The 13,700-nt window shown below is 60.7% G+C and overlaps 1 protein-coding gene across 2 annotated transcripts in view; it reads left to right on the forward strand.

The window, feature by feature from the left end:
• Nucleotides 1–2,889: 2,889 nt before the first annotated feature.
• MNT (MAX network transcriptional repressor) overlaps nt 2,890–13,700 on the forward strand; it is a 28,795-nt gene continuing 17,984 nt past the window's right edge. Inside the window, exons 1-4 of one of the 2 annotated variants that reach the window (XM_068656201.1) lie at nt 2,892–3,133; nt 8,719–9,277; nt 11,644–11,685; nt 12,388–12,499. In XM_068656201.1, coding sequence (XP_068512302.1) covers nt 3,058–3,133; nt 8,719–9,277; nt 11,644–11,685; nt 12,388–12,499 — 789 coding nt within the window. In that variant the 5' untranslated portion in view covers nt 2,892–3,057. Of the gene's footprint in view, nt 3,134–8,718; nt 9,278–11,643; nt 11,686–12,387; nt 12,500–13,700 lie in introns of both variants that reach the window. The other variant, XM_068656202.1, reaches the window with a different exon arrangement.

Raw genomic sequence — 13,700 nt, forward strand, 5'->3', positions numbered from 1 at the left:
CGAGTGGTAGACAACAGAGAACCTGAGAACGTGAGCTTTGAGCTGAAGTGGCATAAGGTCTGTTATCTGAGCTGCTCACAGCTTCTTACGGGAGTTTAGAAATAGTGTGAATAGTGAAGATTATTTAACTTTAGAAAGCAATTTAGCTAGGGTTTAAAAAGACGTTTAACGAGCTTACATTACCCAAATGCTCTAAAGCCAGCTATATTTCAAATTAAAGAAAAGTCATTTTGGCTGGGATATGACTTCATCGTGGCAGTAAAAAGCTCCCACTCAGGCATTATTTTCTGCCAACAGGCACAGCTAGCTAGGATGGGATGTTCCATAAACCTTCCCGATGAGACAAAACCCACGAAATCACCATGTGAAGCCTGCGGAGCAGATGCCCCTCTGTGACCACAGGGACTCGGTGGCCTGTCCCCAGCTGCTGAGGGGTGGCGAGGGTCGGGACGGGAGCACCAGGCACAGAGGTGTGGGTCGGGGCTGCTCCTCAGCCCCCTCGTGCCAGCAGCACAAACACCCCCCAGCTGCTCTCGCATCCCCGCGCCGCCTCCTGCTCCAGGCGCCTCCCGCCAGGAAATGCAGCGAGTAACTTCTGAGCCAGGGGAAGTCTTGGTGGTGAGCACTGCGAGCAAGCTGACTGCACCAGCGGTCACGTGGGGCCGAAATTTGGAGGATGGTTTCGTGCAGGGAGAAGCTGTTTGCTGTGCAGGCAGAAACGAAATAAGCAGAGTAACAGGAAGACGGAGACGGTCAAGGCTTCGGCTGTGTAGCGGTTGTTCCTCCAGAGCTGCAGAGCTGAGGTTGTGCTTTAAGCAACCGGCATATCCCCAGCACGGCGTACGACGTTTGGGACAGGAGGAGATCTCGTGGCGTCCTGTGTACAGGTGGCACTGTAAGACAGGGTCATCCTGGGGAAGAGTGGCCATAAGGAAGAGCAGCGGGACCTGCAACCACTGCTTGTTCTCTCCCTGGATTGTCAATGTATGAATATCATGATCATAAACATATCTAAATGAATCGAGAGCCATTCAGATGATATAATGCCATCAATAACCCTGACAATAAAGAACATGGGAATAAAGGACATGGGAAGAGTTTTAATTCATGCTCAACTCCATTGATTTTAAACTTACTTCTGCTGGATTACCGGATATTAATATCTGTACCACCTGAATGCCACCCACTATTTTCTAAAGGACTGGCTAAATAGAAAATACTAAACAGAGAAGAATTCCCAGCATTCTCAAACCACACACACTTCTGAAGGGAACTCCTGAAGAGAGCTTGAAACTCTCATTTTGTGAATTACAGCTGAGCTTTGAAGATGATTAAAAACGAGAGTGGAAGGATTTGACTGAAAGTATCAGCACTGTGGAGGGGCACTGAGGAGCGCCTCTGTCCCCGTCGGGGGGCAGCTGTGGCTCCTGAAGCCTGGCAGAGCCGCGCGGAGGCCCTGGAGGAGCCGTGGTGCCACAGGCTGCACAGCAGGACCTCGGTGGCTCTCCCTGGGGAGGCTCCTGCAGCCTGCGAGTATTTCCTGCCCGCGCGTTGTGTCCAGGAGCAGCCCGGCAGGGAGGAGCAGAGTGACCCGGAGCAGGGCTGTGAGGCCGTGCAGCCTGCGGGAAGGCCGCCTGAGCGGACAGCTCACCGCGGCCCTGCTGGGGGGCAGCCCGGAGCCCCGCGTGCTGCTGCACACAGCCGTGGGGCGTCGCGGGGTAGAAGTTGGAGCTCGCTGTACGTTCAGCACATACGTGAGGTTCTGAAAACTCCCTGAGTGTTCACGGAGTCAATCCAAACGATCCCAGCGTGCTGCTTTGCTGCTGTCCCCGCTAACAGGGCCAAACGACTCTGCAAAACCCTTCCCCAGCGCCGTCCTGCAGAGGCAGCCGGACACGCAGCTGGTGGCGTTTGGCCGCGCTCCCACGCTGCTGCATCGGGTGGCTCCAAAAGCTCCAATAAATGAGTTTAATCAGGAGACGTCACTCCGAGAGGAATGTTTGATGGCACTGGTTTGTGCTCCCAGCTGCCACAGGCAGGAGCCAGCCCGGCAGTGAGCGCCCGCTGAGCTCCAGGCTCCAGCACCTCAGCTGCCCGGGGATGTGGCCGCGTTGCACGAGGTGTTGGCGGGCAGCCAGCAGGGAAGCTCCTGGGGCAGCCAGCACAGCCCCCGGCTGGGTGAAGGCCCTGAAATGTCCCTGCCCGAGCTGTGCTTTGGGTGCCCGTCCCTCAGAGCCCTCAGAGCCCTCAGAGCCCTCAGAGCCCTGGGAGCTCCCAGGGAGCTGCTCTGGCGGTGCGGGCGGGTTCGTTCTGAGGTTGTTGGGTTTGCGGGGCGGTGGTGGTGAGGGACGGGGCAGTGCTGAGGGCAGGGACCTGCGGGGCTGTGGCACGGCACGGAGCGGGGCTGCGAGCCGCCCCCTGCCCCCAGCCCGGCCCGGCCGGGATTTCCCCCGCGGCCCCGCTCTGTGCCCGCCGCGGGCCGGGCAGGGCGCGGGGCGGGGCGCGGCGCGGCCCCTTTAAGGCGGGCGGCGGCGGCGCGGGGCGCCCATGTGGCGGTGCAGCACGCCGTGTTGTGCTGCGCGCCCATTGGCTGCCGCCGCGCTGACAGCTCGCCGCGTGCCGCCGGCGCACTGCGGGGGGAGGGCGGCCCGCAAAGCCCGGCACGGATCCGCCCGCCGCAAGGATCGGCCCCGCCCCGCCCCGCCCGGCCCCGCCGCCGCCCCCGCGCCGCCGCCCCCCGCCCCCCCCCCTCCCTTCCCGGGGCCCGGCCCCCGCCGCCCCCTCGCCGCCGCCGCCGCCGGGCCCGCGCCCCGCCCGCCGGCCGCGCCCCGCCCCGCCGCCCCGCTCCGGGCGGAGCCTGGGGTCCGCGCCGCGTTTTGCGGGCGCCCGGCGCGTAGTAGCGGGGCCGCGGCAGCGCCCGCCCGTTGTGTTGCTGTTGCCGCCCGCCATCTTGTCGCCAGCGCTGCTGCCGGCGGGGCTGAGCCGCGGGGGCGGCGCGGCGCCTGCGGCCGGGCCGAGGAGCGGGCGGGCGGCGGCGGCGGCGGCCGGGTCCGCGCCATGAGCATCGAGACGCTGCTGGAGGCCGCGCGCTTCCTCGAGTGGCAGGCGCAGCAGCAGCAGCGGGACGCACGTGGTGAGGCGGCCACAGGGGGACAGCGGCACCGGGACGGGGGGCGGCGGGGGAGGGGGGGGGGGAGGGCGGCGGGAGGGGGGGGGGGGACCGGGGGGAGGGGGGGGGGGAGCACGCGGGGCCGCCCCCGCCCCTCCCCGCCCCTCCCCTCCCGCCGGGCGCGCGGCCGCTGCGTGACGCCGCAGGCCCCGCCCCCCTCCACGTGCGCGCGGGGCCGGCCCCGCCCCTTCCCGCGGGCCTCGTGCCGCCGGGTCACGTGGGGGGCGCCGAGGGGGCGGGGCCGGGGCGGGAACCGCGCGGAGACCCCGGGACCCCCCCGGAGCCCCCGCAGGGGCTCCCCGCCGGCCCTCGGGGCACAGCGCGCTGCGGGCTGAGGGGAGCCGCGGAGCTGCCCAGGCCGCGGCCCCTCGGCTCCTGGCCTGGCCCTGCCCTCCCCGTGCTTACGGACACGCGGGGGGGCAACAAGCGCCGTGGGGGGCCCGCGGGTTCTCCTCGGTGTGTTATGGAGCTGGGATCCGGGCGGTGCCTGGGGTCCGTGCCTTGCCCCGAGGGGAGCCGCCTGCTGCTGGCTGCTGCCAGCTCCAGTGGAGGCACCCCCGGTGTGGCCATGGCACAGAGCACAGCGGCGGGCGGTGGTCGCAGGGCCCAGGGCTGATGCGGGAGGTCCTGTCCCCAAGGGGCACGTCCTGAACAGGAGGGAAGTGCCGGGCAGGTGGGGTCTGGCCGTGACTCGGTGTGTGACGTGGTGACATGGGGGCACCCAGCCCGTGCCTGCCCCAGGGCCACAGGGCAGCAGTGAGACAGCAGCGGGGCTCTGCTCAGCGCGCCGGCTTTATTTCTCCTTCCCACCAGGAGTTAGTTGCAACGAAAACACAGCTGAAATGACCACCCGGGGCTGAATCAATCATTGGGCACTGGAATAGCAAACCTGGGCGTGAGATAAATTATCCGTAGAGACTCGGGTGGTTGTTGTGTAGGGAAACATCTGTGAGGTATTCCTCGGTTATGGCTGATTCCTCGGTTATGGCCAATTCTTCACTGGAGCTTGGATGGTGAACCAGGAGATTTCCTGGGGGTCTCTCCAGCCGCCCTTCCCGTGTTCGGGAGCCTCGGTGGGTTTGCTGGGGGGAAGTGCTGGCTGCTTGGGAAGCCCTCTGTCTCGGTGAAGTAGGAGTGAAGCACGCCTGCTCCCCGCGTTCCCTTACCAGGGGCATCTTGTCATTTCTCTAACCTGTCTCAGGCTTGGGGACTGGGGTCCCTGTGATTTCCAGAGCTGGAGCTAAACCCATGGCACTGAAAGCACCAATGGGCCATGCTGGTGGTGCTGAGGAGGGGTGGTTGATAGGAAGGCCGGTTTTCCTTTGCTCTTACAGGTAGGGCATAAATGTGTCATAACCCTCTGGCTGAGAAAATGCAGACCAAAGGCTTTCTGTTGGCACCACTGGACGGTGACGCCTCCTGCAGATAAGGTCTGGGGAGCGTGCGGTGTCACCGCGCCGCGGCGGCTCACCGGTCAGCCACGGGTGGGCCTGGAACCGGGAACTGCTTACACCACGAGTGGTCCCAAATGTAACAGCCCCAGAACTGAAATCCCAGCAGGGCCGGTGAGCTCTCGCTCCCCAGGAGTACACCGCCAGCTCCTGAGTCCTTTGCCAGTAGCGCACTTTAAATGCGACCTGGTCTTCCTGGAGGAGCGCAGGGCTCGCGCGCCAGCCTCTGTTGGTGGGCAGGAAAATGGGGCACTGGGTCGGGGCTGAGACCCAGCAGCAGCTGGGGGGGGGCTTGCTGAAGGGAGGAGGGTTTCGGGGGAGCTGCGTGTGGCTGCTGGAGGAGCGGCGGTGCGGAGGCACGGGCTGATCTCCCCACGCCACGGCAGCCTCCAGGTGCTCAGTGCCGGGCACGTCCTCGCGGCGAGACTCCGGAGCTGGGAGAGGGGTGAGAAAACGGAGGGGTTCTGGCAGAGATGGGAGAGAGGAACGGGGCTCGTGTTCTGCTGCTGTCAGCCACGGTTCAGAGGTGCCCAGATAAAGGGGTCACGGCTTTGTCAGGGCTCCAGCTCGTTTCCAGGCACTTGGAAGTGCCACGGCTGTTCCCTGGCGTGTCCTCTTATGTCAGCACCATCCGAGTGACTCAGCCCTGAGTCAGACTGCGCCTCCTCTAGCGTGGCTGGCCTCCCCTACGAGTGCAGCCCAGAGAACAGCCTCGGTTGTATGTAGGAATGAGGAAACAGGAACCTTGTTTATTCGATAACGAGCAATCAAAGGACTTGTGCTGCAGCACGCGGGGATGGGGTGGGAGTGGGAAGGGGAATGGCAGTTCCTCAGCTTCCCCCTCACTTCTGCAGAGTCACTTCTTCCCCTTTTCTGCAGGGGAATCTCCCGTCAGGAGCTGGCAGGAGCGGGTGTTTCTTTGGGCAGCCGCCGCTGGCTCGCACACAGGCGTGCCCAGGAGCAAAGCTCTGCTCTGTGGCATCGTCCCCGGGTCCCTGGCTGCACCTCCAGTGCCCGCGGCGTGCCGGGGAGGTGCTGGCTGCTGGCAGGCTCCATGTAGGAGCTGAGCTGGAACACCAGATGGCAAAAATGTGTCTGCGCAGGTACTGCCAGAAAGTTGGGCTGAGGTCTGGTGCTGACACCCAGCAGGATCTCCTTGGACTTTTCCTGTTCCCTGCTGCAGACCGCGGGGCTGTGCGGGAAGGAGCCACCCCCTGCATGCATCAGAGACCTTCCTGAGGTGTTTGTGGTCAGAGTGCTCAGCATCGGCAGCTGCTGACGGAGATCAGCAAAGCCCAAACCACACTTGGGCCACTCGGATTCTGCTGGAGATCACCGAGCTGCCATGGGCTGCAGCTCGCTGCTGCTCTCCGCGTGGCTGCCAGGAGCCTGCATGCACGGCTGGGAGGTGTTCCCAGGGCAGGCCAAGGCAGGAGATAAATTTAAACCTGGCAGATTATTAGATGACGGAGTTAAGAGTCCCTGGCACCGCGTATTCCTGGATCACCAGGGCCCCAAAATAGCACCGGTCCTCCGGTCAGGGGCTGTTGACCCCGTTTCTTTGCCCTGCTGTGACAAGAGCTGCTGCTTCCCCCGTGGCTGCGGGCACTGCTGGCCCTGCTGTGCTAGGCGCAGCCTGGGAGCTCTGGCTGCAGCCTCTCGCCCGTCTCGGCTGCAGTTCAGACCCCTGAGGGGCTGCGGGGCTGCCTTGAGCCATTCAGTCCCCAGTCCCTGTGCTGGGAGTGTCAGGAAGGAGCTGGGATCGCATTGAATTCCATGTGCGCTGCCTGCCCAGCCGCCCCCTGCCCTCTCGGCACTGCCGGTCCTCGCCCTGGTCTGCGGCTCCGACGGAAAGCTGGGGAATTACTGCCGGGCAAATCGAGAGCCCTGTGGGCCCTGTGTGAGCGGTGGCTTCGGTTTGTTTGCAGGCTGTGGGTGTGAGGCGAGCAGCAGGCACCTTCCCAGCGCCTGGAAGTGCTGCTGGTGGGGGGGGGCTGCCCAGGGCTGCCCAAACACCCTCAGAGGAGGGAGCTGAGAGCTGGGCTCCTTTTGCCGGTGAACGAGTCAAGTGCAGGGGCAGCGGCTCACTGGCATCAGATTTTGGCTAACAAAACCCCTGAAATGAACTCTTTAGCTTAAGGGAGCTCAAGATTTGGAACACCAAAGGCCTCGCTGGCAGCTCGTCAGCAGCCTGAGGGCTGCACCTGCTTCGCAGAGACATTTACATAAACATTTCTGAGCAGTAACGCTCGCTCGTAACCTTTCTTTCCTCTTCTCTTGGCTTCCCTAGTGAACAGAAATGGTTTGTTGTAGGAATTTCACTGCCAGCCCCTGTGGATGCCCCGGGAAGCCTTGCCATCGGCACGCTCCCTGCCCCGATGGGCTGTGCTGGGTGAGGCTGCCAGGGGCCGGTGCAGGACACATCCAGCACGAGCACAGCCTCACGGCTGCTGTGTCCCGGTCTTGTACCTCGAGCTGGGCCCGAGGACTTTAACGAAGGCTGGGGACGTGCCGGGGTGTGCTGCAGAAAGCTGGACTGAGGGCAGCTGCAGGAGGTGCCTGCGAGGTCCTTGCATTCCCTGCCCGCTGCCTGCGAGCACAGCGTGCCGCCTGCCTTGTTTCCTGCAGCCTGTGCTTGATGAAGCCAGGCACGGTTTTCCCCCCAAGTCTTTGCACGCTCCTACGAGGAGGTGACGGCCCCAGGCCCGCTGTCAGCGTCCCACCAGGTGTTCTTGCAGCTCCTGGCCCTCTGCGGCGTGCCCCGAGCTCCGTGGGCAGGGCGCGGGGAGGCGCTGGGTGAAGGCCGCGAGATGTCTGGAGGCCGGGGCCGCTGGCGCCACAGGACTTGTATAAATAAATTTCGTTTGTGCCGTGTTCACACAATTACAGCCGGAGACCTGGAGCACGTTTAATGAGGTTTATTTTGCTAGTCGGGCCACACAGATTGCATTTACTTTGTCTGGTGTTCGAGGAACAGCTACATCAAAGGGAAGGCTGGGAGCCTCGGTCAAGTCCACAGCAGCACAAAAACGCCCGCGGGGGTTCGTATTGCTGGAAGGCCCGTGGGGTTACCGTGCCCACCTGAGGGCACAAGGTGTGGGGCTGCGGCCCAAGGAGCCCGCCCGGCCCCAGGGGTGGCTGCGGGGCCCGGCCTCTGTGCCCGGGGTGCTCCTGGCCCTGCTCCGGGCCCTGCCTCGCCTCCCGCGAGGGGACAGCCCCGGCCGTGTGGTGCCGGCCGGGCCGGGGCCGGCTCCTTGGCTGAAGGTCGGGTGTAAGCACCGAAGAGGAAGAGCTGAGATGTTTGCTGTGGGTTTGCCCTGTGCCGTTCGGACCCAGACGTGAGCGGGGGCTCTGGGTGGAGGTGTCGGAGGGAGCGGTGCTGGGGGCCGCGGCTGTCCCGCGGGGATGGGGGCTGAGCCCAGCTCCCATGGGCATCACGTCCTTTTTCTCCCTGTTCCTCCCCATTTTGCAACTGTACGGGCTGTTGGGGAGAAGCGTGGAATAAAATAAATTCTCTCTGATTTTGTCAGTACTGGCACTACAGATTTCTGCTCGCACCCCGGAACTGAGGGGGGGCCAGGTCGGAGGTGCCGCCTATGGCTCCTCAGCGTGCCCTCCTGTGCTGCAGGCAGGCCGTCTCTCAGGGCTCTGGGGTCTCGCTTGGCGTGCTCATTTTTCCTCTTGCCTTGCGATTTGGGCGTTCAGGCCTCGGGACGGAGAATCGGCTGGTGCTGGGGTAGGGCGAGGAGGCGGCGGTGGGGCGCCCAGCTCCTTTCTGCCTGCCAGTAGCAGGGCAGGCAGGAGGCAGCCCGGCCGATTGCTCTGAGGGCCAAATTCGGGGGCAGAACCCGTAGCGTGTGTAAGACGTGTGCTGGAGCAAAAGGGACGTGGGAGGGAAGTGAGGCACGGCCGGAGCGCGGGGCTGAGCCCGGCTCTGCAGCTGCTGTGAGGTGTGCCTGGGGCAAGGCCTCGGCTCGGTGCTGGAGCCGCTCCGTGACGGCTCCATGGAGAGGCCACGGGGGGAGACGTGGGGCGGGAGACGCTGTGGTGGGGAGTCCCGTTACCGTACTCACTGGCGGTGTCCCCTTTCTCTTCCAGACGAGAATGAGAAGCACGAGAAGCTCCGCCTGGAGCGAGAGCAGGAGCAGCGGAAGGCCAGCGCGCCGCGGGCCAACCATGCCGTCCCCCTGGAGGAGCCGCGGGGCGAGCTGCTGCTGCCCATCTCGCCCCCCGCCCCGGCCCCGCCGCCGCCCCCGCCGCTGGCAGCCCCCATCTCCGTCATCCCCATCCCGGTGGTCGCCAGCCCCCCGCAGCCGGCAGCCCAGGCCGCGCTGTCCCCGCCGCTCGCACAGCGCCACCAGCCCCTCGTAAGCACTCCGGGCGTCACCAAGGAGGTGCCCGCGGTGGCTCCGGTCATCCAGCGGCCGCCGGGCCCGCTGCTGGCAGACGGCAAGGCCGCCACCCCGCCGTCGGGCAGCCCCAAGCAGCTCCAGCACTACGCGGCGCCCGTCCTGGCCATCTCGCAGCACCATGTGGTTCAGCAGCCCATCCAGCCCCAGCCCCTGCAGCACCCGGGAGCTGCCCCGCAGCTCGGCGCCCTGAAGCTGGCTCCGGCGGAGGACGTGAAGCCGAACGAGCAGAAGAAGCGGCCCGGAGGGTGAGTGTGTGACCGGGCAGGGGCAGGCGGTGGGGCCCGAGCACCGCCGCGCCCCCGAGCAGCTGCTGCTTTGTAAAGAGCTGCCAGATCACAAACACCGAGGTCCAGGGATGTTTGGGGGGCTCTTTGGTTTTATTTTGATTGCACAGTTCCTTAGCTCGGTGTCTTTCAGTCCCCCCCCGACTAGAATATACAAGGGTTTTTTGGTTTTGTTTTTCCCCCAAGCCAGGAGTGTGTCAGGAAGCAAGGCCCAGCGCTGCCCGCCCTCAGGCAGCACCTGCTGATGGGCTTTGGGCTCTGCTGGTGGTGCGCAGGGAGGTCGTGCAGCAGCCCTTGCAGGAACTTGGTTGAACACTGGACTGTGCTCTGGGAAGTTGTCTCCCAGGACAGAGATCAGAGGAGTTGCCGAGGGCCTCCTGGAGCTGGAAGGGACTCGAGGCTGTTTACTCCGTCCCCACCCTCAGACAGGGCTTGTGACTCTGCTGCTCCTGGGCAGCGTCCACCTTGCTCCTAAGGACTTTGGCTCCAGAGCACAGCGTGCTAGGACGTAGCCTGCTGTTATTTCTTGCGCTATTTCCAGCGGACTGGGAGAGGAATTGATTCCCTTCCTCTTTGTAGCAACCTTTTACCACTTTCCTTTGCCCCCTGCAGTCTTCCTTTCTGCAGGATAAATGACCTGGATCTCCTCGGTCTTTCTCCTGGGTCTGTTACCAGACCTCTGAGCATCACCACGCTGCCTGCAGCTGATGGTGTTTCTCTGGGACTGCCCAGACCAGGGGGGGGCTATCCCTGCAGGGACACGGCTCCGTGCTGTGCCCTGCCTTGGGGCCGGGGCCAGGCAGCGGGGCTGTGCTCGGGGGTCCAGAGGAGGTGCTGGGGCCCGGTGCCCCTTCCTGCCCAGCCAGGCCGCAGTGCCCAGCTCGTCCTGCTGGGCAGGGCTCAAGCTACTTCTCATCTCTGGTCTTCCCCACCCGAACTGGTGCCGGTGGGAGCTGGGCAAAGTGCAGTCCCCTGTCCGCAGCCTCCTGCTCGGGAGAGATGCTCCGGCCAGATCAAAATCTGGCCTTGCTGCTTGCCCCCTGCCCGCTGGAGCTGAGCACTGGGCGTGTGGCAGCGGGCTGGGACGTGGCAGCTCGCTTCCTTCCCCTGGGTGCCCCGCGTTCGCTCCCATCCCCTGTGAGGCAGCGCAGGAGGAGCACGAGCCGTGGGGTGGCACCGCCTGAGGCCGTGGAAATAACGCAGACAGAACCTCGCAAGGATAAAAGCCTTGGTAAAATGCCAACGCAGCTCCTCGCAGAGAGCTGGCGATCTGCAGCCCCTGTCTGTAAACCGCTCGGCCGCGGGGCTGGCGCTCGGCCGCGTGCTGTGGGCAGGGTGAGCGGGGCCCGGGGGTGCCCTCGCCCCGCGGGGTTGCTGCCAGCGCTGTGCCGGGGGTGCGCGGCGTCTTCCCGCTCCCCAGAGAGGAGCTATTCTGGGTGTAAGCGCTGGGAAGGCGCTTTTTCCAGCTTGTGAATGTTTCATGGGAAAAGGCTGTCAAATATTTATTTTTAAACTCCCGAGCAGTTATTAAATATTAACCCACCTCCTGCAATGCTCACCTCGCTGCCGGTGCGTTTTCAACCAAAAGCACCAAAAGCAAATAATCACTTTGCGTACTGTCAGGAGGGTATCAAACTCCCCACGAGCCTGCTCGTGTGCTTTATCACCACTGTAGCTGCAGAACTAAGGTAATGTGGATTTGGCCTTTCCTAGAAGTTCTCCCGTGACCTGGGGAGGTAGGGACAGACCAGAGCCCCCCGGGAGCAGAAGCCGACCCTGGTTTCCCTTCAGCAGGGCCGGGAGGATTCCTGGATTACTTCACTTCATACTTGTGTTTGGCTGTGTTATTTCAGGCACAATAAAAATGAAAGAGGTTTGAAGTATGTCTGCCAAGTCATGTACACTTTAATTTGCAACCGCATAAATCTCACCCCGCTGGAGTGTAGGCGTAGCTCAGAAATGGGTCAGAATCTGGGCAATCCAGGGCTGCACAAACACACCCAGTTCAGACCTGGGGTCTCCTCCTGTAGCTGGCAGTGGCCCTGTCTGCGTGCACACAGACGCGTTGCCCCGGTCCCTCCTTGGAGCTTGTGTGCAGCCTGTGGGTGATGCTCAGCCCATCTAAATGCATGCGGAGTATGGGGTTTATCTCGATAGAGTACAGGTAGATTATGTATGCAAAGAAAGCAGTGATAGCTCAACAACTCTATTGCTCGTTAATATTTGCCTCCGTATCCTAGACACACACACGCTGCTGAACGTAGAGGTTGAATGGCAATAGTTTTAAACCTGACACTGAGTTTATCTTTGTTCTGTTTGGGTTACAGGGTTGGGACCAGGGAAGTACATAATAAATTGGAGAAGAACAGGTGCGTAGAAAGCCAGGGTTTTGCTTTTTTTCAATTATAATTCCCTTTCACTTTTTACTTATTTTTTGGCCTATAGTCTGTCAATATTTGTTTGGCTTGGGTTTTTTGCTTTTGTTTTTAACAAATGACTTGAACAAAATTCTTAGTTACTTTTAATGAATCTCGCAATATTGCTTTGCTTTCTTATAGCTCAATTCTGCATCTCTTGCTTCCCAGTATGTTTTATTTAGCTGCATAATTGCATTACAATAACCCTGCAAAGCCCTGATCCCGCAAAGTAAATCCCCACGTGCATAACGGTGTGATTTCTTACTTGATTTGAAGTAACAAACTAACACGTGTGCAGCCAGAATACAGAATAAAGACCAGTCCCTGCTCTGACGCTCCTGTAGCCTAAATAGCCAAATCAGAAATGTGGCGCGAGTGAAGAGAACAGCCCAGGGAGACGTGATATTTTATTTAAGATCGCACGATGGTTTCCTGCCAAAGCTAGGATGAGAATCCGAGCCACACAAGGCACAGCCCAAAGCCTGTCTGCTGGATTGAGGGGGTGTAGCGTTAAGCACGCAGGTAGTCCCGGTGACTGCTATGCACATGTGTAAGTGCTTTGCTGGATTAAGGCCCAAATTAAGCTTTAGCCCTCTGTGAAATTGATTTCTGGTGTGTGCTCACAAGCTGACAAACCACCTGTGTTTTCTTTAGACGTGCGCATTTGAAAGAATGCTTTGAGACATTAAAACGCAACATCCCCAACGTCGACGACAAGAAGACCTCAAACCTCAGCGTCCTAAGGAGTGCCTTGCGATACATCCAGGTACCGATGGCGTTCGGGTGGCTGCTGCTTACTGTTGGCCGTGCTGAAACACAGAGAGGCAGTGCTGACCTGCCTTAAACCGAGCTAAATATCTGCTTCCTGTAGTGAAAAGGAGAGAAGTGAACCCGCCCTGCTCTACCCCCATGCAAGCGTAGTCACGTAAGCTCCAGATTTCCAGGACTTGTAGGTCTTCTAGGAATGCTTGCTTCATGCAGTCTCCTTGTACTTGAAATCTTACCTCACTGTAAGTCATCAGTACCAGCAGTAGTGATGGACCGGGTGGCTTTCACCCTGCTGCGACAGATAATCTGGATGACCCTAAAAAGGGACATCTAGTCCAGTATATGCTGCTACTTTTTCACTCGGGGAATTTTAACCCATGTGATTTGGGGAGGTTTTCTGTTTGCTTAGCCAGAACAGGCAGGCTTGCTCTGAATGTCTCGCTTTTGATGAGATGGAGGTGTCAGTGCCTGTCACTTACGTGGAGGCAGGGAAAGACTGGAGTTTAGGGTTAAGTGAAGTGTTAACGTTTGCTTAATTGCTTTTGTCATACTGACACGGTCGGCAGTCTCATCAGCTGGCTTTGTCCATTGCATTGTTCTTACCCAGTACGTTTCCCATGTTGATTGTGTGGGAGAATGGTTAATAGGTGCCCAGAAGTAGTTCTCAGAGGTGTCCTCCGTGATTGTGAAGCCAGTAGCATGTAATGCAATCAAACTCATTCTAGAAAATGGAAAATTTGCTAAATTCATAGCACTCTCTTGCAAGTGAAGACAGCCAGTAGACCTCCAGCATTTTGGCTGGAATAAAGGGTGCTGAGGACTGCTCACAGGTGGGCTTTCCACAGTGCTGTGTTGTCTGCTTTCTTCTCTTTCTTCCCGTATTTCTCAGAATCTCTCAGATGCCATTTTAACTGTACATCAGAGGTACTGGGCACTCGCTGCTCACCGTACCTTTTCTGTGGAGCATCACTAGGTGCTCACTGACTGTGAGAATCGGGCCAGCTCGCCCCTTCTCAGTGGCCTTAACGCCTGACGTCCCTTGCAGAGCCTTTGGCTGGGGCATGGAGACCAGATTGTAATGGGACCCGGCCACTAGAGAGTAGCAAACAAAAAGAAAAATCTGTGTTGTTTAAAAAGGTCACTTCTGGAGATGTGGTTGTGTTATGGTTAATAGGCATCAGAGAAGATAAGAGCATTTC

The sequence above is a fragment of the Anas acuta genome, chromosome 19 (assembly GCF_963932015.1).
Source record: "Anas acuta chromosome 19, bAnaAcu1.1, whole genome shotgun sequence".
NCBI lineage: Eukaryota > Metazoa > Chordata > Aves > Anseriformes > Anatidae > Anas > Anas acuta.